The 25,905-nt window shown below is 39.2% G+C and overlaps 1 protein-coding gene across 21 annotated transcripts in view; it reads left to right on the forward strand.

Annotated features, from left to right (window-relative positions):
- LOC104606496 (uncharacterized) overlaps positions 1-24,414 on the forward strand; it is a 60,466-nt gene extending 36,052 nt beyond the window's left edge. For 10 of the 21 annotated variants that reach the window (XM_088894655.1, XM_088894639.1, XM_088894642.1 and 7 more), the window contains 4 exons: positions 1,900-2,008; positions 20,768-20,796; positions 20,887-20,958; positions 22,244-23,292. In XM_088894655.1, the coding sequence (XP_088750781.1) occupies positions 1,900-2,008; positions 20,768-20,796; positions 20,887-20,958; positions 22,244-22,382 (349 nt within the window). In that variant the 3' untranslated portion in view covers positions 22,383-23,292. Of the gene's footprint in view, positions 1-1,899; positions 2,009-8,560; positions 9,135-20,767; positions 20,797-20,886; positions 21,168-22,243; positions 23,293-23,355; positions 23,833-23,954 lie in introns of those variants that run through there. The other 11 variants (XM_088894654.1, XM_088894650.1, XM_088894641.1 and 8 more) reach the window with 10 other exon arrangements.
- Positions 24,415-25,905: the final 1,491 nt, after the last annotated feature.

A 25,905-nucleotide genomic window follows, 5' to 3' on the forward strand; every position in this document is an offset into this window, starting at 1 on the left:
GGATGCTATGAGATCCGAAATTGATGCCCTGCACAAGAATGACACTTGGGAAGTGGTTGATTTGCCTGAAGGGAGGGATCCAGTTGGCTGTAAGTGGGTCTTTACTATCAAATATCATGTTGATGGCACCATTGAGAGGTACAAGGCTAGGCTGGTTGCAAAAGGTTATACACAAACATATGGGATTGATTATCTGGAGACCTTTGCACCTGTTGCCAAGATGACCTCTGTGAGAGTTCTTCTATCTTTGGCTGCTCACTCTGACTGGCCACTTTATCAATTGTATGTAAAGAATGCATTTCTGAATGGAGAATTACATGAGGAGGTTTATATGTCTTTTCCTCCAGGGATGTATGAAACATATATGAAAGGAAAGGTATGCAAGCTGAAGAGATCTCTTTATGGACTAAAACAGTTCCCTAGAGCATGGTTTGAGAGGTTTAGGGCTACCCTTGTTAACTTTGGCTATGTACAAACACAGTCTGATCATACTCTCTTTGTAAAGAGGAGAGGTCTCCTGGCAGTTTACCTGATTGTGTATGTTGATGATATTGTTGTGACTAGTAATGATGTTTCAGGAATTAATGATCTCAAATCTTTTCTCCATACAGAGTTTGAGATCAAAGATCTGGGGGAATTGAGATACTTCCTTGGCATAGAAGTTGCTAGATCCAAGGATGGGATTCTTATCTCCCAGAGGAAGTATGTTCTTGATTTGCTCTCTGAAACAGGGAAGATGGGTGCTAGACCAGTTGCTACTCCTATTGATATGAGTCATAAACTCTCTGCTTCAGATGGAACATTGTTAGAAGACAAAGGAGTCTTCCAGAGACTTCTTGGAAAACTTCTGTATCTATGCATGACTCGGCCAGACATTGCATATGCTGTCAGTTGCATCAGCCAATTCATGCATGCTCCCCGGGACACTCATATGGCAGCAACAGAGTGAATCCTATGTTATTTGAAGGGCTCCCCAGGAAGGGAATTTTGTTTGCCAAGCATGGCCATATGAAACTTGAAGCCTATACTGATGCTGGCTGGGCTGGAAACATTGATGACAAAAGATCTATTTCTGGGTACTGCAGCTTGGTGGTTGGTAATATTGTTTCTTGGAGAAGCAAGAAACAATCTGTTGTTGCTCGATTTTCAACAGAAGCAGAATACAGAGCCATGGCACATGGGGTTTTTGAACTATTGTGGTTAAAATCATTGATAGAGGAACTGGGGATTGAGCATGACAAGCCAATGATGTTATACTGTGATAATCAGGCCGCCATCAACATTGCTCACAACCCAGTACAACATGACAGAACTAACCATATTGAAGTTGATAGACACTTCATTCGAGAAAGAGTGGCTTCGGGTGAAGTATGTATTCCTTTCATCACCTCTGAAGGACAGCTAGCAGATTTTCTTACCAAGAGCATTCCCAAGGCGAAACTTCAGCATGATACTGGCAAGCTTGGCGGAATGGCCCATAGGCTGTTTATCCTTTCTTATTTTTTATGTTATTTACTGTAATGGGCCTTATTCTGGGCCTATTCTTTCTATGTTATGTTCTTTTAATTTCTTGCCCAACTAAGTGCCTCTTTGTAAATTATTAAAGTTTAACTTAATAAAATAGTGTTAGGGGGTAAGAAGAGAGATTAAGGTTCGAAACTCTCTTCCTCTGAACCCTTATTGCCGCCATCTTCTTCTTCATCTTCTCTTCCTTAGAAGAAGGATTTCTGCTGTTTTCTTTTGATTTCTGCATCTGTTCTAAACAGTCCTCTATTCTCAAGGACTATTTTTCTTCTACATTAATTAGAGATCAACTGCTTGCCCACCTTTGGGGTTCATATCTTCCATTTATATTTCTGCCAAGATAAACTCTTTCTGACATTTCTTCTGTATATGCAGCACCTATAATCATATCCAAGAGTTTCTACAACAAATATCTCATCTGGCCTTCCGGTCACAGCCCCAAGGCTCTAGTCATTGCAAGCAGAAACATGGAGCTCCAACTCCTGTAAGTTGTTATTTGTTAAATCTATGTTTTCACATGTATGATATCAGCTATGATTTTTTTTTTTTTTTGAGAAAAGGTTAAGTATTGTATTGTATTAAAAAATGTAATAACTCATATTACAAGTGTGTATCATATATGCATCATGTACAGCCAGAAACTATACAGAAATTCTGTGTAAGGCATAAAAAATAAAAAATAAAAAATAAATAAATAAAACCAACCGAACTTATTGTTTGGTTTTCCATTTTGCCTTCCATCTTCAACACACACATTTGCTACTAGGATGCAGTCCACAATTTTCTGACCTTTCACAAAAGAATATTGTTTGGGATAAGATTAAATCCCCTAGCACATCCCTTAACCCTCCTTGCCAAAACCTTAGTCAAAATTTTATAGATACTCCCAACCAAACTTATTGGCTTGAAGTCCTTTACCTCCAGAACACCACCTTTTTTGGGGATAACACAAATGAAGGTAGCGTTGTTGCCTTTATTCAGAACAGCCGACTGGTAGAAATCTCTGAAAACCTCCATTAAGTCTAGCTTTATAATATTCCAACATGTCTGAAAAAAGAGGATGAGAAACCCGTCGGGCCTAGGAGCTCTATATCCATCCATACTGAAAACAGCCTCCTTGAATTCTTTCTCCTCAAACTCTCTCAAGCCAAGTCCTCTGATTTCAGAGAATAAGAAGAAGGGGGAAGAGAAGAGGAGGGAGAAGAGAGGAAGAAGAGAAGAAGAAGATTAAGGAGGCAAAAAAAACTTGTCTGGCAGCGCCAACTTTACAAAGGGAGTGAATGCCTTTCATCCTTTGGTTCCAGCAAAGATATTCTCCAAATGGCCAAAAATCAGAGGAAGCAAGAAAGTTAAAATCATGTGGAGCTGTATTCTATTCTCAGTATGCTGGTCCATTTGGAAAGAGAAAAACAGAAGGGTTTTTTAGGACGAGTCAAAGTATTGAATACCTGGTAGCAGGAGTGGACAATTTGATTACAGCTTGGGCTCTTAGTCTTCCAGAGTTTGATCAAGTGAATAAGACTGATTTGTTAGAGAATTCCTGGAGCACTCTTGATTTGCATCCTTGTAACACTGATTCCTTTTCAGTTTTATATTTGATATGTATTTGGTTTGTCAACTTGCGACCATCATTTTCAGATGTAATGCCCTTTTTCAGTTTAATGAAATTTCCTTTTTATCCTTCAAAAAATAAAAAAATCATCCCCAACTTGTCACAAAGATCATAGTGCTGCAAGGAGTTCAATCCCTCGGTAAGAACATCTTCAAGTTACTCTTCGGAGTTGATATATGGAGTCCACACTTCTCCCTTTTCTAGTTTCTATCTGATAAAGTGTTTATCTACTAAAATGTGCTTGGGTCTATCATGGAGAACAGGACTGGCTGCAATATGATAGCAGCCTTATTATCACAGTAGAGTGACATGGGACCGCAGGGGAAACCCCAGCTCACCTAATAGGTTTTTAATTCATAATATTTCAGCAACTCCATTAGACATGGCTCTGTACTTTGATTCCGCACAAGATTTAGCCACCACGCTTTGTTTCTTACTTCTCCAAGAAACAAAATTTCCCCCTGCAAAGGTACAATAGCCACTTGTGGATTTTGTCATTTGCAGAACCTGCCCAATCAGCACCAGTGTAAACCCCAACTTTCATATGTCCATGCTTCTTGAAGAAAAGGCTTGTCCCTAGGAATTTCTTTAGGTACTTGAGAACTCGGTCAGCTGCTTTGGGAGCATGCATGAACGAAGGACTCCTACTGCATATGCAATATCTGGCCTAGTTATAGATAAGTATATGATGTTGGAAAGGGTTAGGATCCATCATATGGATGGCCGAACCATGCTAGATGGATGGGCGAAATTTCAAAAATTTCCTAATCCTTTTAGGAATCGAATTTCTTTAGGTACTTGAGAACTCAGTCTGCCGCTTTGGGAGCATGCATGAACGAAGGACTCCTACTGCATATGCAATATCTGGCCTAGTCATAGATAAGTATATGATGTTGGAAAGGGTTAGGGTCCATCATATGGATGGCTGAACCATGCTAGATGGATGGGCGAAATTTCAAAAATTTCCTAATCCTTTTAGGAATCGAATTCCCTATGTTTTGAAAAATTGCATTTTTTAGGATCAGTCTTGCACTGAACTGGACCTGATTTGAAACCAAACAAAGGGGGAGATTTATACCTGATACGGATACCTAAAACGCAGATCCCGAGGTGGAAGTTCATGCCCAAATCAGTTCTAAAACCAGCCTCCACTGAAGATGGCATAGTGCATAGGTGAAGTCGATTCAGCAATACAATTTTAAGCAAAACTGCAACCCAACTGCTTGGATCGAACTGGGAAAGGTGAGCCTGAAATTCCTTTGAATTTTTCTTGCAAAAATCAGAAGAAAACTGATCTCTATCAGTCCTTGAAAGCCTAGGTCGTGATAGGGTTTCTTGAAAGACAAAAGAGAAGAAGAGAGAATAAGAGAGAGTGGTGTTTTAGTCTGGTTCACCCTCTTCTTCTTTTATCTCCTTATGGAGCACTCTCCCAATCAAATTAGGAGATTATCCAAATCTAATTTGGATGTGGACTCTATTAAGAGATAAACTTTATCCTCTTAAGAGGATGGGTGCTCCATACCCATTTCCAAACCCAGATTTGACCTAGAGCACATGACAAGGCAACTTCCTTGGTCTTATTAATTATGGGCCTTAGGATCATTTCCTTCAAAGGCTCATGACCGACTCTGGATCTTTTACCCACAAGAACTCTGCTCACACCTACCCACAATAAACTACCCCCCGTGAATTGGGAACATCTCCCCTTGCATAATACTATGTAGAGGATGAGATGTTTTGCATATATGGTTGCGATAAACGTGGGCAGAGTTCTTGTGGGCAGGAGATCCGGACTCCTCACGACCCAAGATATTGCATGGCCAACTTAGGCCTGATTTGTATGGCGTGGGACCCTACAATGACCTCACATAAGTCCACATGGGTTCGGCCCAGCCTCTGTCAAAGGGCTTGGCTGAATTCACTACTAAACGCAGTGAACCCATGAGCACATCACTATGGGCTCAATATGTACTCAACATTTACACTTAAATGATCTTTGAATTCAGCCATCCTATGAAAACCCAAGGATGATGGACTTAAGTAAGATAAAGCCCATCAGGTAATCATCCCTTAATGGTCTCTTACACTTAACCTCTTGGCGCATAATGATCACAACACTGCCCGATAGGGAAGGACCTCTCCCCTGGCTGCAAGGTATAGTGTCACACTCTCTGCTCCGATGGATCCCGGGAATTAAAACTTTTTGCAAACATTTTTCATAAAACATAATATATATCATATAAATATATTTTGCAAAACCAAATCTCAAACACAATTGAAATCCACTGCCGGCAGTTTAGGTTTCCATCAAAGAGAGTGTATGTCATATCATTCACTTTGTCCAACAAAGGAGCCGATCCTATCACTATAATCACCCACTCAGATGAATTCTCAAACTGCCCCAACACACTCAGGTTTTGATCCTTGATGGATCTCATTGATTGGCATATCAAAGACAATCTAATCCAACACCTAGTGCAGTACCATAATCAAGTTTAGGGGTTATTTGTAACTTTCCAGTTTTGCCCATCAATCTCCAAAGTCCATGGCATAACTGGAAAATGGTCCGGGTTTAGTGTTTCATCCAAACACACACCGCATGTGCTCTGGGTCTAACCCTAGCAGCTGAGACAAACTGCCCCAACTTCTTTGGTAGCACATCGGTGTCCCTTGGTAGTATAAACTCCCCAAGTCTATCCAATTGCTGAGAACATTCTAAACTAATACGAATCTCATAAGTGTCCAGTTTAAGGGGTAATTACACAAAAACATACTAATATCAACATGAAACAATAATGTACTTTTATTCATTTATAATAAATGTATCTGTACGTCAATCTAATTGGAGCAAGGGCATTCACTGTCTAACATATGAGTCTACCCACAAGTCTTGGTACTCCTTTGAATCTTTTATGGGCTTATCATTGCAGTCCCCAAATTGGTTATTTACATCTATAGGTGTATCAACTAGTTTAGCCCTAAGCTTTCTTGTATCTTTTAGGAGATCTAGGGTATACTTACTTTAAGAGATGAAGATACCCTGTTGGGAGCAATGTTTTAAAACGTGGAGGCGTGACGCGAGGCGTTCCACTACCTAGATGTGTGAGGCGTAGTTCAGAATGCAAGAGGCGTAAGCCTCCCGAACACAAGGAGGCTTACGCCTCCTTAAGAGGAAAGGGGGGATCTCATTTTTTTCTTTATTTTTAATAAAAAACCTTTTATATTAAGAAGAATAAAAATGCATAACATTAGTTCAAAGGGGGGCAAACCACTTTCTTTCCCCTTATCTTTTCTTCCCTTCCCTTTCCTTTCATTTTCTTTCCTTTTTTTTTTTTCTGTCTTTTTATATCAAATGTGCATGAGGCGTATGCCTCATGAAAAAAGCACAAGAGGCGTATGCCTCAGATGTGTCAGCGCCTCTGGCATACGACTCAGGGCGTTTTGGGAGAACCTCGCCTCCAGGCGTACACCTCCCATGCCTTTTAAAACACTGGTTGGGAGTGGGCAACTTCAACCCCAAGAAAGTAACGTAGGGGTCTTAGATCCTTCACCTCAAACTGAGTGGCCAAGAACTTCTTTACCCTCTAAATTTCTAAAACCTAATCACTAGTGGTAACTATGTCATCCACATAAACAATCAAGGATGTTGTTCTTCCTTGTTCTTTCTTCACAAAGAGGGTGTGATTAGTTTGACATTGTTTGAGACCCATTTGTTTTGAACTGCTTGATGAAATTTGCTAAACCAAGCCCTTGGTGATTGTGTTAGACCATATAGAGACTTTTTCAATTTGTATACTTTCTGTTCACTGTACTCAAAAACCAGGAGGTTGGGTCATGCACACCTCCTCCAAGTCACCATTCAAGAAGGCATTCTTGATATCTAACTGATGGAGTTCCCAATCTAGATTTGCTGCTAAAGAGAGAAGAATTCGGATAGAATTCATCTTTACCATTGGAGCAAACACCTTTGCATAGTTAACTCCATAGACCTAAGTAAAACCTTTTTCCACCAAGCGATCCTTGTATCTCTCCACTATTCCATCTACCTTATGTTTTGCAGAGAACACCTATTTGCACCCCACAGGTTCCTTTCCCTTTGGAAGATCTACCAATTCCCACATGCCATTTTTATGTAGGGCATTAATTTCTTCCTTCATTGCATCTGTCCACTCAGGAACATGTAAGGCCTCTGCAACACTCTTAGGAAGAGGGATGCTATCAATAACAGAAAGGAAAGCACGGAATAAGGGTGAGATGTTCTCATAAGATAAGAAATGGGCCATAGGATGGTGTGTAGTGCATGATCTGATGCCCTTCCTTTTTGCAATAGGAAGGTCCAAATCACAAGCTGAAGTGTCAATATTAATAGGTTCAAGGATATCAATTGGAACAATGGTACTTAGATGGGGTGAGGGACCCAACCCCTGAGAGTTCGATAGCATTGGTTGCATAGCTTCAGGTTTCTCCACAGTTGTTGAACTCTGATGGCCTTGGCTTTTGTAGCGTTGTCTACAGAAGACACGGAATGGAGGAGAGTCAAGAGGAGAAGGTAATAAAACCTATGTCTGTTTCTATTTCTCCTCACATGAACTCTCCCCCTAAGGAGAAAGAGAAAAAGGAAACATTTCCAAAGGAGACATCCATGGAAACAAAATATATTTTTTTTGAAATAGGACCAAAGCAACGATAACCCTTCTAAGAAAGAAGATAACCGAGGAAAACACAAACAGTAGCCTTAGTGTCAAGCTTACCACGAGTGGGGGATAAATCATGAACAAAGCACTGACAACCAAAGACACGCATGGGTATAGGAAATAATGGAGCCTTAGGGAAGAGGAGTTAATGAGGAGACTTATACCCTAATAACCAAGATGGTAATTGATTGATAACACAAGTAGCAGTTAGGATGTCATCCACCCAAAATCTTTTTGGAATATTCATTTGCAAAAGCAATCCTCAAGCAACTTCTAGAAAATGATGGCTTTTCCTCTGCAACCCCATTTTGTTGGGGGGTTCTAGCATAGGAGCTCCGGTGAAGGGAGCCATAGGATGCAAAAAACTATATAAGATCACCATGGAAGTACTGCTTTGCATTGTCTGATTGGAAAACTTGAACCTTTGTCTGAAATTGAGTATAGACCAATGTTTTTAACCTTCCATTGACTCGGACGGTTGAACCATCCGAGCCGTCACCCGACCACATTTCCGGTTCCGGTTTCACTAAAACCCATCTTTTAATGAAAAACCGTTGATGAAGTCAACAAATTGTTGACCCAGACGGTTGAACCATCAACTCGGACGACCCGATTAGCGGGTGATGGTTAGGTATAAAATTTTTGAATATGTCGGACGTGTCCTAACCCTTTGCCCAACCCCAATCCTCTTTTATTTTCATTCTCCTTTTACTTTCTTTTTTCATTTTAGGGTTTTGTTGAGAAGAAACGAAGGAGGAATTCGTCTTTCAGAAGAAGAGAACAGAGATCCCACCATCTTTGAATGAGAGATTTAGCACCGGCAACTGCAGTGGTTATCTCCGACGACTTGCAATCAGATCTGGAGTTTTAGAGGGTTTTGCTGAGAAGAAACGGAAGAGGAGTTTCTGTCTTTCAGAAGAAGAAAACCCCACAATCATTGAATGAGAGATTTAGCGCCGGAAACTACAGTGATTATCTCCGGCGACCTGCAATTGGATCTGGAGTTTTGCATGATTTACATTCAATGTTTTAGCCTTTTCATCAGACAAGTTTTAACTTATAATTTCATTTTCGTTTTTTTTTTATTTTTTAATACTTAGGACTCTTAGATTCTAATTCTAATATGCTGCGATTTACATTCAAACAGTAGCCTTTCATTCTACTCTATATTTTTTTTCCAATTTTTCTGTTATCCCCTTATTGATTTAATCATTTAACGGCTGCAAGCCTACAAGTCGGCAATCCTTTTGACTTTGGATGATTGGAGCTGCAAGTTTGAAGTTTGAAAAGGGAAAACTTTTATTTTTCAGAAATTCTGTTTCCTCTTATTTTCTCATTTGAAATTCTGTTATGGTTTTTTGAGAACGATATTCCTGATTTGGTTTCATATTCTGAAAATGTCATTTTTTAAGGATGATTATTGATAATTTTCTATAATTTCTTTTGCTTTGCTCATGCATTTTTTTCGCTATTTATATATACTCTTTTTGTAAATCTTAGGCATTTTTTTGTTATTCCAATTGGTTTTTATTTTTATTTATTTTTTTTTGCATTTAGACATATATACAATTGCTATATATGTATAAATATACTATGTCTACATATATATTTTCTCTTTTTTAATATTTTTAGTTATGATGTCACGGCTTGAACTGTTCAACCTAGACGGTCGAACCGATGACCTGTGACCCGGAGGCAAAAACGGTTCGGCCTCCAGTTTGGTTTTTAAAACATTGGTATAGACTATGTGTTGAAAGTCTTTCACAAGCTTAGGAACTTCATCTTGGGAGTCCATAGGGAAAACAATGTACCAAGAGAAGTTATCTATAAAAGAGATGAAATATTTGTAGCCATTCTCAATTGGAACATTAACAGGGCCCCACATATTAGAATACACAAGATAAAAGGGACGATTTGATCTTTTATTACGTAAAGAAAATGAAGTTCTACAATGCTTACTGAACTAACATACTCGACACTGAAAATCACTGACTAATACAGATCTAAACAATTTTGGAAGCAAGTATTTCAAGGACTCAAAAGACATATGGCCCAAACAATGGTGCCACAAATAACTTGACTTTTACTCAAATGACACAAAGACTTTGAGACTTCAAGACCAACTTTATTCTCCAGCACATAGATGAAGGAAGGTGAGATCCATCATATGGATGGCCAAACCATGCCAGATGGTTGGGCGAAATTTCAAAAATTTCTTTCAGCCTTCTGGGAATTGTATTCCCTGATTTAGAAAAATTGCATTTTCCAAGGGTCGTTCTTGCACCGAAAACGGACCAGATCTGAAACCAAACTAGAGGGAGAAGTATACCAGATACGGATTCCACAAATGTAGCTCCCAAAGTGGTAGTTCACACCCAAACTGAATCCCAAAACCAGCCTCCACTGAAGATGGCACAGCTTGGAATGAAGTCGGTTCAGCAATGCAGTATCCAACTGTTTGGATCGTACGAGGGAGGTGAGCACGAAATTTTTCTGATATTTTCTTGCAAAAATCAGAAGTTAGACTGATCAAGATCAGTCACAAAGATGGAGAACGAATTAGGGTTTTTGGGGCAACAAGAGCAGAGAGAAAGAGCTGATAGTAGAGTGATCTAATCGAATTAGGAGGTTCCTAATCCAAATCTTTATCCGGATTTGGACTCTCTAAGTGGATAAGACTTATCCTCTTATCCTAATGGATGCTTCAAACCCTTATCAAACCCATATTCGTCCAAGTCACATGACTGCTTAAGCTGTCATGTGACCACTTGATTAATCCAATTAATCATGGGCTTTAGGCCAATTAAACAAGTGGCTCACGTCCCTAGGTAGTTGCTGGCCCATTTAGGTTCACTTTGTATGGCGTGGGACCCCAACAATGACCTTACATAAGCCCACATGGGTTTGGCCCAACCTCTGAGAAAGGCCTGGCCGAATTCACTGTTAAGTACAATGAACCCTTGAGTCCATTAGTATGGGCTCTTAATGGGCCCAACATTTACAATTAAATGATCATTGAGTCCAGCTCTCAATGGTCTTTTACACCTAACCTCTCAGCCTATAATGATCATACACTGCCCGACAGGGAAGGACCTCTCCCCTGGATGTAAGGTGCAATGTTGCACTATCTGCTTGGATGGATCCTAGGGATTAAAACCTTTTTGCAAACACTTTTCTTAAAACATAATGTATATATTATCATATAAATATATTTTGCAAAACAAATCTCAAACACGGTTGAAATCGACTACTAGCAGTTTTGGTTTTCATCAGAGAGAGTGCAGCCCTGATCATTCACTTTGTCCGACAAAGGGGCTGATCCTATCACTATGATCACCCACTCGAGTGAATTCTCAGACTGCCTCAACATACCCAGGTTTTGACCCCTAAAGGATTTCATTGATTGGCATATCAAAGGCAGCCCGATCCGACACTTAGTGCAATACTATAATCAAGTCCATGGGTCAGGTGTAACTTTCCATTTTTTCCCATCAATCTCCAAAGTCTAGGGGATAACTGGAAAAAGGTATGGGTCCAGTGCTTCGAACAAACACACACTACATGAGTTTCAGGTCCAACCCTAAAAGCTGAGACAAGCTGCCCCAACTTCTTTGGCAGCACAGTGTCAGCCTTGCAGGATAAACTCCCCAAGTTTATCCAACAGCTGAGAACATTCTAAACTAACACGAGTCTCATAAGTGTCCAGTTTAAGGGGTAATTACACAGAAACACACCAATCATAACATGAAACAATTATGTACTTTTATCCATTTACAATAAATGTATCAGTACATCAATCTGATTGGAGCTAAGGGCATATACTGTCTAACAATAAAGACCACCAACCATGTTTCCTCTACTAATCGTCCTTAGGGGTGAGCATTTGGTTTATTCGGTTAAAAACTGAACCGAATAAACCGAATATTTTAAAACTGAAATAAAAAAATGAAAATCGAATTACAATAAAACCGAAATAACCAAACCGAAAATTTCGGTTATTTTGGTTAAAAACCGAATTTAATTAATATATATATATATTATATTATATATTGTATATTATATATTATATAATGAATTTTAGTTAATTCGGTTTTTTTGGTTAACTGAATTTCTAAATCCGAAAACCGAAATTGCTAAAAACCAAATTACCCAAAAACCGAAAAACCGAACCGAAAAAACCGAAACCAAAATTTTCGGTTTGGTAATTCAGTTTTAACTGAATAATGCTCACCCCTAATCGTCCTCCCAGAGGTCAAATCTTGAAAAACACAAGAATGTGGAAAAAGTTTACTGAATAGTTCAAGGATGAGTAATACTGCTAATGGATAACAAATTAATAGGTAACTTTGGGACATGTAAGACATTTGACAGTGAGAGGCCAAATGATAGATATATAGATCCTTGACCAGCAATGGAGGAGAAGGATCCATCAGCCAACCTCACTCTATCCCTGCCAGAGAGAAGAGCGTATGATTGGAAAAGGGTTGACTTACCAATCATATGGTTTGATGCACCTAAATCAATAATCCATGAGGATTCCAGAGTGTCAGTAGATACATGGAAAGCAGAGGCTGAGTTAACTGAGGAGGAAATAGAGGAAGTTGAAGGTGTAGATCTAGAATCTGCCTGCCGGAGAGCCCTACCATACTACTCCAAATGTTCACAAAAGGAGTTAATAATATCTTCCTTGAAATCAAAACTAGGGGGCAACCTAGAGCAGAACTCATAGTAGGAAGATCATTCTAAGGCTCATGAGATGATAAGCTTATTGAGGTGAATTTCTTCTGATTTGTTTTCTTAGTCTATTCTTATGTTGATTTCTTGCTTGGTTCTTGTGCCCACTTTGGTTTCCCAATTAGTTCCCAACAAGTCTCACAGGTGTACATGGATTTCTAGCATTGAGTGCACTACAATTTATCTTTATCATCCACTCTTTTCTGGCCTTCCTCCTTTTTTTTTGCTGAACTTGTGTTATTTCTCACTGCTAGAGCAATAATCTTCCCCTCAGGAGCATTCATAGTCGATCTCCTACTTTCCTCGGATTGCACTAGAGCATACACCTCTTGGACAGAAGGGAGGTCATTGCTGCCCAAAATCTGCACTTTGATAAGGTCATAGTAGAAAAGTAAAGATATGTTGTTGAGAGACCAACTGTTTATAGGCTTTGGTATCTATCTCACTTTTCCATTCAATGCTTTGGTAGTAATCCAACTCTTTCCAGACCAAAGTGAGGGCAGAATAGTAAGCTGATAAACTCCTTTCCCCCTTCTTACATGTTGAAGATTCTGCTTGAAGTTGATAGATTCTAGTATTATGTCTTTGTCCCGAATATGTTGCCTTTGCTTGTTCCCATATTTCTTTGGCTGTCTCAGCCCATATAAAGTTCTGCTTAACAGAGGGTAACCATGGATGTCAAAAACCATGACACAATCATGCAGTTCTCTTGGTCCCACTTGCCATATTCAGCAGTGCAAGCCCTAGGTTCTTTCACTTTTCCATTGTTATTATCCTGCTTTACCCCTGGCTACAATGTACAACACTGCATCTCCTTGGACCAAGCCAACTAATTTCTGTCATCTAAGGGGGTAATAGTCATTGGGAAGTTTGCTGTATCATGACCACTGTTCTGACCACCCTGGTTAGAGGTGGTTCCTGAAGTTGTAGTCTTCATAAGCCATAAGTAACCACTTCTCAGTGAACAACAATTCTGTTCTTAGCAGCCCCCAATTTGTAGGATAATTTGTGAATCAAAAAATACTTCAAGAAAGTACAGCACTTGCTGTTGAACACATCTACAGGTCTACTAGACCTCTCCAAAGCTAGTACGAGTCACACAACACTTCAATAGGGCTGCTGTAGTACTTCTGCAAACTGAACCAGGTCATTCATGACCTACAGAGTTTCCACATTTACACAGTTCTGGATCTTCAGATCCACAAGTAGGGTTCAGACTTCCCTTATTTGGTCAAGGCAGACCACTGCCTATTCTTGGTAACCAGACCAAGAACCAAAGAAAAAGAGGGCATAGTTCTTGCCCTTGTTCAGTCCGAGTAGATTTCTAGAGGTTCCAGTCCCAGAATAATAGAAAAGATTAGGAAAAACAATCACCGACCTCTTAGAAGTGATTCAAACAACCATCCACTGATTTCTGGAATCAGTTCTACTGGGTTCTGATGAAGCTGTGGAAGAGAAGAGGTAGCTGAAGTGTTCTCAGGGCTAGTTTGACTTGGTTTCTTCCATTCTCAGTCCAGTGAAGTAGAGAGAGGGCTTCGATCAAAGAAAAAAGAGGTTTACAGAGCCCTATCTTGCTCTGATACCATGGTTTCCGAGAAGAAGAAGAAGAAGAAGAAGAAGAGAGGAAGAGAAGAGGAGGGAGAAGAGAGGAAGAAGAGAAGAAGAAGATTATGAAGGGATGAGAGATCCATCATATGGATGGCCGAACCCTGTAGGAAGGTTGGGCGAAATTTCAAAAATTTCTCTCTCTCCCATATGGGAATCACATTCCCTATTTTAGAAAACTGCTTTTTCAAGGATCAATCTTGAACCAAACCAGACCAGATCTGAAACCAAAAAGGGAGGAGAGGGATATACCTGATACAAAGTAACAGTAACTCCCAATGAAGGTGTTAACGCCCAAGGAGAAAACCAAAATCTGCTCCCACTGAATATGACACAATGTGAGGTGAAACAAAATCAGCAGGATGGCTCTTCAATAAGAACCAAATTCTTTAGCAAGGATGTAGTGGAGGGCTGGTGAGCACAACTTCATATTGCCTCTTCTAGCAGGAAGCAATATCAAGAACGGTTCTTGATCACTCTCACAGGTGGAGATCGAACTGGGTAGGGGCGGCAAGAACAAGAAGAAAAGAGCAGAAGACAGGAGCAGTCAAACTGTGAGTTGTCTTCTCTCTTAATTCAGCAGACTGTGAGTGAATTTGGAGGTCCGCCCTACTCTCCTATTTATAGCCTTAAAGAGAGGCTCTCCTAATCCTATTAGGACTTTCCTAATCCAAATCTTATATTTGGATCTGGACTCTCTTTAAGAGATAAGGATAATCCCTTATCCTTATCTGCAGATAAAGATCAACCTTCTTAATAAAATTAGGAGTTTCCTAATCCAAATCTTTATTTGGATCTGGACTCTTTAAGTGGATAGGCTTAAATGGGCTTTAGGCTCATTAAGTCTATGTGCTCACTTAACCTCTATACCTGCTGCCCAGTTGGCTATCCTTGTATGGCGTGGGACCCAAACATTGATCTACACATCAACCACATGGGTTCAGCCCAGCCTTTGTTACAAGGTCTGGCCGAATTCACTGTAAGAGACAGTGAACCCCTGAGTCCATCACCATGGGCTCTTAATGGGCCCAACATTTACACTAAATGATCCTTGGGTCCAGCCACCTTATGAAAACCCAAGGACTGTGGGCAGATACAAGATTAGCCCATCAGGTATTACCCCCAATGGTCTTACACTTAACCTCTCAGCCCTTAATGATCAAACACTACCCGACAAGAGAGGACCTTTTCCTCGGCTGCAAGGTACAGTGCTGCACTCTCTACTCACATGGATCCCGGGAATTAAAACCATTTGCAAACATTTTGAGACCTTAATATATATATATATATATATGTATATCTTTATAAATATATTTTGCAAAGCAAATTTCAACGGTTGAAATCAACTGCCGACAGTTTAGGTTTCCATCAGAGAGTGCATCCTCGATCATTCACTTTGTCCGACAAAGGGGCTGATCCTGTCACTATGATCACCCACTTAGATGAATTCTCGGACTGTCCCAACATACCCAGGTTTTGACCCCTCTAAGGATCTCACTGATTAGTATATCAAAGACAGCCCATTTCGACACCTAGTGCAGTATCATAATCGAGTCTAGGGGTCAGGTGTAACATTCCAGTTTTGCCCATCTATCTCCAAGGTCCAAGGCAATACTGGAATTTTGGTCCAGTTCAGGGTTTCGAGAAAACCCACACTGCATGTACATCAGGTCTCACCCTGGTGGCTATGAAGATTCTAAACTAACACGAGTCTCACAAGTGTTCAGTTTAAGGGTATTACATAGAAACACACCACAATGACATGAATCAATTATGTACTTTATTCATTTACAGTAAATGTCAAAAGGTACATCAATCTAATTGGAGCTAAGGGCATAAATGTCTAACAGCTCCCACTTGCACTTAGGTCCAATCGGGTACAAGCTGGAGTCCCATACTTTCCACGTGTTTCTCAAACACCTTCTGTGTCAATGGCTTAGTCAATGGTCTGCTACATTTTCCGCTGATGCTACCTTCTGAATCAGGACGTCCCCTCTTCCAACTATCTCCCGCAGTACATGGTACTTCCTCTCGAGGTGCTTCGACTTTGAGTGGGCTCGTGGCTCCTTAGCCTGAGCAATGGCTCCAGTGTTGTCACACAACAATGGAATGGGTGATGTGCTGGATGAAACTACTCCTAATTCCTAAATGAACTTCATCCAAACGGCTTCCTTGGCAGCTTCACTTGCGGCAATGTATTTGGCCTCAGTTGTGGAATCTGCAGTGGACCCCTATTTGCTGCTTTTCCAGCAAACAGCACACGATCCTATCGTGAAGATATAACCAGATGTAGACTTTCTATCATCTGGATCTGACTGAAAATCGGCATTAGTATACCCCTGGATCTGTAGTGAACTACCATCGAATACTAGACAAAACTCTTTTGTCCTTCGAAGGTATTTTAGTATGTTTTTCACAGCGGTCCAATGCTCTTGCCCTGGGTTAGATTGGTATCTTCTTACCACACTCACTGCCTGAGAAATGTCAAGACAAGTGCACAACATGGCATACTTGATGCTCTTTACGGCTGAGGCATAGGGAACCCCTTTCATGCCCTCAATCTCTTCGGGAATCTTGGAAGACATACCCTTGGAGAGAGTGACTCCATGCTTGAAAGGAACATTTCTTTTCTTGGAGTTCTCCATGTTGTATCTCTTGACTATTTTGTCAATGTTAGCAGACTGGGATAATCCTAGTATCCTCTTCGATCTATCTCTATAGAGTCGAAGACCTAGTATGTAGGAGGCTTCTCCAAGATCTTTCATGGAGAATTGTTGTGACCGTAGTTAACATGCCTACATCATTCCCAATGAATAGAATGTCATCTACATACAGAACCAAGAACGTAACCTTATCACCACTGGTTTTCCCGTAAACACAGGGTTCATCCAGATTTTGCTCAAAGTCAAACTGTTTGATGGTAGAGTCAAACCGGATGTTCCAACTCCTAAAAGCTTGCTTAAGTCCATATATGGATCGATTGAGTTTACATACCATGTGTTCCTGACCTGCAGCTATGAAACCTTGTGGTTGTTGCATATAGATATTTTCAGTAAGATCTCCATTCAGGAACACAGTTTTGACATCCATTTGCCAAATCTCGTATCATGGTATGCTGCTACATCTAGTAGGATCCTAATGGATTTAAGCATGGCCACAGGCGAGAAGGTTTCCTCATAATCGATTCCCTCTTTTTGAGTGTAACCTTTCGCCACTAGACGAGCCTTGTAGGTCTCAACTTTACCATCGGGGTCCTTCTTCATCTTATAGATCCATTTGCAACCAATTGCCTTTACCCCACTCGGCGGATCTACTAGAGTCCAGACTCCATTGGTCTCCATTGAGTCCATCTCAACTCTCATGGCATCTACCCACTTCAAGGAATCTATGTCCAACATAACTTCCGTATAAGTCACGAGATCCTCCTCACTAGTTGTGGCTTCCACCAAGTAACTTTCTTGGTCATAGCCAAAATGAATTGGAGGCCTGGAAACCAGCATAGATCTCCTAGGTTGGTTATTTTCTGGAGCTAGTGGGACATCTCCCACTACCCCTGGGCTCTCCTCATCAAGAACAACTTTCTGGTGATGATTATCTAGGATGTAATCTTCTTCTAAGAAGTGGGCATTTCGACTGTAAAACACTTTTTGCTCTTTTGGATCATAGAATAAGTAACCCACAGAGCCTTTGGGGTAGCCTATAAATAGGCAACGATTGGTCTTGGATTCCCATTTGTCAGCACTTGTTCTTTTAACATGTGCTGGACAACCCCAAATCTTCAAGTGTCTTACACTTGGTCTTCCACATCTCATTTCCCCACATTTAATTGAGATAAATTTTTTTCTATGCCATCCTGTAGCATTACTAACTCTTGAATCTTGATATTTGCCTACAAAAAATTTCTTCTCTCCTTACCACCTTTTCCCAATCTTTTCTTCTACTTCTACCTCCCTCATCCAAGGAGCCATTTTGTTCTTTTTGATCTAAATCATCCAATTCCTCAAGGATTTTGTTTTTTTTTTTTTTCTTCAAAAGCCTTAAATTCCTCCTTTCCCTAATATTTTGGCTTCCTCTTTAAACTCTTCAACTTCTGCAACATTCAGTAACCACCCCATCCCTTCATTCTAAACTCCCACCAAGCAGCCACTTTTTAAGAGAATCATTGTGAAGAGTCTACATCTTCTCCAGTCTAAAAGGAGTTTTTCCTCTTACCATCAAATCAATTCTTAGGGCATTTGGCCAATGATCAGAGATACATTGAGGTCGGATCTCCTGAATGAGAGTAGGGAAGTGCTCCTCCCAATCTGAAGTCAATAAAAGTTTGTCAAGTCTACAATTAACAACATTCTCCTACATGTTTGACCAAGTGAATTTCCTATTGTGGAGAGGGAGGTCATGCAAACTATGCGTAGCAATGGAACTGGAGAAATCTCTCATGCTCCCTGGTTAGTCATTTACCATTAGAGTGCTCATGGATAAACCTCATGACATGGAAATCACCTTCAATGCAGAAGGGATGTCACCATGTTCATGGAGTGAATCCAATTCATCCCAAAAATTTCCTCTTTTTGATAGAGAATTCGGGCCATGCACTCCTGTTAAAATCCAGCTAAAACCATCCAATTTGTTGGTAAGCAATATGGAGATTGAAATTCCTTTATCAACTTCAACACCAGAAATATCCTCTTCCTTCCGTACTATTAAAATTCCATCCAAAGCACTAGATACAGGAAGAGCAGCCCTATTTCTACCATTAATTCTCCTAACCTTTTGTTGACTACTTTTTTTTTGTTTTTTGGATTTCTTGAAAGATAACTATATTAGGGTTTTCTCTTCTTAGGGTATATTTTATAAGAGGAACCTCTTCCAACTCTCCTCCCAATCCCCTAACATTCCAACTTAGAATCTTCATTGGTTCATAGCAGCTTACTTTCCCTTAGCAATCCTCTTCCCTACCGAGTTATGATACTTCAGTTCCTTGTTGGATCCCCTTCTCAAACCTTTTCCCGCCCCCTTTCCACTCCTATCAATTCCATTGCTTTTGAGAGTTTGTCTATCACAAACTTTCTCCACATTGTTAATCCCCAGTTTCCTTGCCATTTTTGCAATCTGACCCTCTGTCTGCTCCTCTCTTTTGTAATTTGATGAACCTTCAGGATACTGGCTGCCATTCATCAGGTTAGGAATATCTTCTGGTTAAGATAGTAGGCCATTTGAACTTGAACATCAAAAAAGGAGGGATCACAATGAGAGGCAGAAGTAGGAGAAAAACTAAAAGGAAAACAAGGACAAAGATTAGGGTTAGAGGGCAGATGTTCCCCAAAAAAAATGTTTGGGGAGGGTTTTGGGGCAAATCTCCTCATCTTTTAGCAAGGCTCCCAGGTTCAGAAAAGTTCCATAATCCGGGTTTACAAGTTCCATCTGCTCCAACAGTTATTCACTCCCTCAGGCTTCCCTGTCTGACATGAAAGGAAAGGGAGATTCACTTCCTCAAGCCCATCGCTACCAAAGATGGTTGATGGTTCTAGCATATGGCGACCAAGAGGCAAGAACCTGGAGTTCAACTGAGGGGTGAAACAGTAGAGCATCACCAGTAGACTTGTTCATGGGATGGGCTTGGGCTTAGCATTTTCCAAAATTTGAACGGGCCCAACCTGAAGCAATGCAAAATGTTCACGGGCCAAGCCCGAACCCTGGCCCATGAATAGGTCTAATCACCTAAAGCCTGGCCCAACCTGAAGCAATGAAAAGCCCCATATTTACTAATGTTGTCCATTCATTGATCCTAAGAAAAGATGTTTTTAGAAGAATTAAAATTATAAAATCTTTGGGCTTGCCTTGAGGGGCTTGGTACAAAAGTGGTTCATAAAATCAGGAATGCATAATGTTTAACATCGCATTAGCTATTTGAAGTAATGCAATTGGGATAAGGCTTGTCGATTTAACAATTGTTAGCATTGAATATAGCAGAATGGGGGTACCAAAATGGTTGGGATAAGGCTTTGTCAAGTTTCACTACTCGTTTTACGAAAAATATATGATGATATTATCTTGTTGAGCACATCAAAGCAAGCACCTAATGTGAATTATATATCATTATGTAATTACCATCACTATGAAATTCACTCTTCTGGTCATAAACTCTTGGAAGAATCAATTTTTTATGGTCTGAAATCAAGGATAAACCTCCGTTGAAGTAATCTTACATGTAAAGCAAACTTACATTCATATACCCCCCTTATCAAAATAAAGAAAAGTGGAATGGAAAAAAGAACAGAAAAGAAATGGATAAAATGTAGGAAAGTAATGGTAGCAGAACACTAGCATGGAATGATGGAAATATGCTTCCAAACTAAAGAAAAGAGATACATGCCTTGAAATGTTCTTACAATGGAACATACCTCCAAGATAAGAGAAAATATACAAAAGAAAAAAAAGTAAATTGGGTTGATGATAATAGTGGCAAGTATTTATCCTATTTCTGATCCTCTAACCTGACACGGACAAGCATTGTCTTCGAGGATTTGCTACCAGATGGTTAAATCATATGGTTTGTTCCCTCACTTTTCATCTGACTTTATTGCTTTTACCTGCACAGATGGAAACAAGGGGGAACGTCTGTTCCAAGTAAGTAGAAAAACAATAAACAAATTATGTTTTGATAGATACTATCGGGAGTAATAGAGTGGATGCCAACAGTCGCTGTTTTGATTGCAGGCACCCCCAGCATGCGAATGAGAAGGCACACACAAGACACTATTGGAGGATCAAAGGCGTGAGAGGTTCATGGTAAATTTTGCTACTGCATATACTGCATAATTTGTTATTTATTCTTTGATTTTGTTGCATATTCCGTGTTTCTGCAACTTTCAAGTGCTGGCATAAATTCCCTCTAGCAACAGCCTAGGTTGTAAATACCTGTAAATTGTAAGTAACAACTTGTCCACCGAACCATGTTCTTAATTCTATCATCAAATGTTGTGGCGGTGTTCTACAAATGTTCTTTGTTTTCTTTTGTTTTCGAAATTGCCACATCAGCAAAAGAAACATGTTCTTGAACTGTGTTTTCATTTTGAAAAGCAAAAACAAGTTAGTTTTGTTTCATAAAACAATACATGTTTTTGAAACCATCAATATAATTAATTTTAAAACAAAAATAAATTTTGTAGTATAGAAATTATATATTATAGAACATTATATTAAATAACCATGAAAATATCATCTTTGAACCAGAAATTCAAGAACGTGTTTTTTTCTTTTTGTTTCAGTTTTGGAAACATAAGACATAAATAACCAATGTTTTTGTTTTCTAACTAGTTGGTTTTGTATTATTTATAAAGTCACAAGAAGAAAAACAATTGATATTGGAGAACACCTCTAAAGTTCTGAGATCAATTATTCGTCAGCTAACAGTTGCATTGCGTCAAATGGTCATTTGCACATTCTCTAATGCATATAAACATTGAATATAGAGAGACTTTTTCCTTGAATCATGTTGCCTGCGTCCATCTTAAACCTTCAATTAGTGCAAAACCAACCTTAAATAATAACGCATCCAAATAAAACATGTACCTTCGTCCATGTTTTATATCATTAGGATAAACCACCACCCCATGCTTAGCAGTAACATACATATACTTGGCCACGCCAATTTCATTCAGCTGGATCCCTGATTCTCTGCAAATTCCTTGCAGATGGCTGTAAGTTAGATAAATAAAGCCAGTTTTAATATATTTTTTCACGAACTAATGCTAGAAATCCGATAAGCTAATTAGTAATTCCAAGCTGAATTTTTCAATTGGGTTCATTCAACGATATAGTATGTGTTTGGTTCCGTTTATATTTATTGAGTAAATACTGTTACATAGGCACCCCATCAGCAAAGGGCTCATTATGTGCATCGGTACGTATTGATGTATGCAAAAGCAAACATCAATTTCATTGTACCTCTCCCGTTTCAGGAAGTTTTATTTTGGAGCTTCTGGGTAGGCATTTATTGGCACTTTGCTGATGTGGTGTCTAATGGCATCTCTATGTCAAACGCCCTCATTGATTGCTTTTCTTGGTTTTGCAGCCACACACGTACAAAACATTTACTCAATAACGTAAACGGAACCAAACACCCTCGTACTAGTGACTATGAACCGGATGAATCTAGTAGAAGAGGCACATTGCTTACCCCATCATCCAGTATTTTACACAAAAAACTGTAAGAGTAAGAATTTGATGCGGACTCACTAAATAAGGGTGATTTTCAGACCATTCAGAATCTGCTGCGTCATTTCAATGTTTAAAATGGTCAAGAGCGTTTTCTCACTCAAAACCCCTTTTGGGCTGTTTGGCATTGTTGCTGTTTCCTGGAGCAACAGTGCCACATAGGAAAAAACGGTGTTTTCAGAAACAGGCATTTGTTTAGAACCAATTTTTCATAAAAAATGGTGTTTCATGCCACGCCTCAGAAATTGGGAAGCCATGGTGATGGAGATCTTATCACATGGCTTGGAGCAACGCCAATTTAACGTTTCCTGGAACTACAGCTTGTTGCTGCCAACAGGGCAGTGATGTGACATTGGATAATGGGTACTAGTGCTGAAAACGTTTCCTGGAGCAATGGTACCAAACAGAAAAATTTGTTGTTGCTCCAGGAAACGTCTTACCAGACAGCAACAATTTCAAACAAAAATAAAGATATCATTTTTTGAAAAAACAGTGCTCTAAGCCACACATCATCAGCATCCTTTTCTCATAAACCTCTTGGCCATCCATCCTTTATCTCGTCTAAACCCTCACTACCTTTCTCTAACCATCTCTGTCCTGAAGAATTTTTTCAGCCATATTTTACCATTTCTTCTCTCTCTTCATATTTATTTTTTCTGTCAAAACCATCAATGAAACAAAGAGAGTTTCATTGTCTGTCCTTGTCGTTTCTTCACAAATCCTGACTAGTTGCTCTTATGGAATCCATCAACAAATATCTCCTCATCTCTCTCTCTCTCTCTTTTGTGCTTTTTGCTATCTGGGTTACACTTGTGGTGATGGTGATTCATTTTTTGCAAATTACAGCTTTTTTGTAAATTACACTTATGGAACCCATCAGAATCTCCAACTTTTTAAAATTTAAATCATGTTATTTTGTATTCTGATATGAATTCTTGCTCTTTCTCTTTTTTTTTTTGCAAATTACAGCTTTTGGAAATTTGTAAACAAATTCAAAGAAGGAAAGAAAAAAATGGGAGAAACGTTTGGGAGAGAGATTCTGATCTGGATTCCTACTCTTTCTTGAAACCAAAACTCTTGGAGATCAATTATCTTATTAAACAGTTACAGAGAACCAAAGAAATAAGATGACGGAATAAACCGGGGCGAGAGAGAGAGAGAGGCCAAGCAGGTCAGAGAATCCTTTCGTTCATCAGTTTTCCATTTGATCGCAAAATCTAATTTAAAGAGATGTGGCAAATTATGAATGGTGGACCGAAAATGTGTTTTCCGGTGCAACCGGATTGAATTTTTATTGAAAGTTGAAACTGTAAATTTATACTTACCAGATGACGAGCATTTGTGTTTGCGTCTGTGTGATATAGGGGTTAGTGATTAAATGGCCAGAAATTAAGAATTTAGTTAATATAGTAAAATTATTCTAAATAAGACAAGAAAAGAACGTTGTCAGATTGAAATAATAAAATCACAAAATGAAATATTCTTGGGCATGGATGGCCAAGAGGTTACACTCACTGCAGCATTCAATGGGTTTTAATCTATCAATGTATTTTACACGTCTGGATCAGGTGGGGACACATGGTCGGCTCGAAATTTCTCTCATAAGCATTCAGTTACTTGGTCGGCTTTACTTGATATGGACAAAGTGGATTTTGTTGGTTTTGTGACAGGATATCTTGCAAGCAATAACCTCACACTGAAACAACGGGCATTCAGTCATACATCGAAAGCATCTCCCTATGAATTTAACATATATGTACAGAAAATATTCTCCATCAGCTGCTGGAATGCCATGTATGCAGTTTTTGCTTGCAGGGTATCTGGGCTCAGGTTCAGTCTTTAAGGCTCTATTTGCTTGCAATTCTGGTACAAACTAGATGGAGGTGCTAATGAGAATTTCACAAAATTTGATTTTTTTTTATTCTATTTTAGGTTTTATTTTACTTGATGCACTGCAAACAATAAGACAGTGAAACCTATGACATGACTATCAAAAAAAGTGAAAACTAGACAAAAAAAATGGCTCAATTCTTTTGCATTCCCATACTTTTTCACCAAAGCAAATGAATTTCCCTACAAACAAGCAAATAGTAGTAATTTCTAGTTATTTTTTCTGTTTTGGTTGTTGGTGGTTACTTGGTTTGCTTTGGCTTGTCTGTGTAGTTCTTCATGTATTATATTGGTATATCCTGTGACGTAGGTTTGTCAATGAGTCGGGTCTGGGTTGGGACAGGGTGTTCCAGTCCCGAATAAAGTATAAATTGGGACAAAATCATAGACCCAATAATCGGGATAATTGGATCTGACCTAATTATACTAACAGTAATTATATAAAAATTAACTCATTTTTATTTATTTATTTATTTATTTATTTTGCTTCATTGGGCTATACAATGAGAGTAGCCCATTCTTCTAAACCTCCCAACCCTAGTGGCAGTGGGTTTTGATCCCAAGTCTTTATTCAGATGAGAACCTACCAACTGAGTCACCATCAGTTGATCTTTGATAATATAACCTTAATAAAAATGGTAAAATAATAGTAAAATGGTAAATCACTTATATGTTAATAAATCAAATGTTTTAGACTAAAATAATTTCATATTAATTATCAAATTTGTCATTTTAGACATAAAATTTAATTAAAATTATTAAAAAGAAACTTTACATATTATTAAGAAAATGATCATTATCTGGAATGAACAAGAACCAGAAGCAGAACCGATATAATCAATTCTGTTCCATTTGATCAATCAGATAGAACCAACCCATTGACAGCCCTATCAGGAAGTTGCTGTTTCTTGTATGAATTTTTTATCCACCCCAAAAAGATCGTCGGATAGATATATATTTACGCTCAACAACCAAGTAAAACAAAGTGAAAGACCTCGATTGCAAACTGAGATCACCCTTCAAAGCTCGAACGAATCAGCCACGACAAATTTTGCCTGAAAGATTCAATCCGAGTAAATAACATGCACATGGGTTCACTTACCCCAACCGTAGACCAACCAGACCAGCTTGAGCTTGCATTCATAAACTTCCTGTACAATGGACCTTCACCAACAAGCTGGAGCTCCAAGTTACTGATCAACATCATTCAATTAAGCAATTATTATAACACAACATAAAAACCTCTAAATGGAGGAATTGCAGACAAGGAATGAAATAACAAAAATCTCACATTTCTATATTATCATATCATGTAGTGTAGTGAAGTGCCAGCAGGGTTTCTATAATATCAAGGTAATCAGAAGATTTCTCTGTCCAAGAGAATATAATACCCACAGCTTTCCGTATAATTCCTGCTGGACTTCGAAACATAGTTAACCGAATGATCTTCCATGAACTTAGATTTGCACAACCCACATCGGTCTATGAGAATTGACAAGTGTTTGAACTCTATTTCTTTTTACAGCATATAACCACACAGTCCACAATCACGATGGTCGTGCCACCTGTTTGGTGCAGCATTCCATCAATGTCATCTCCATCCTCCATTTCAAGCTGCAGTGACAGAAG

The sequence above is a fragment of the Nelumbo nucifera genome, chromosome 1 (genome assembly GCF_055504915.1).
Source record: "Nelumbo nucifera cultivar China Antique chromosome 1, China Antique-T2T, whole genome shotgun sequence".
Taxonomy (NCBI): domain Eukaryota; kingdom Viridiplantae; phylum Streptophyta; class Magnoliopsida; order Proteales; family Nelumbonaceae; genus Nelumbo; species Nelumbo nucifera.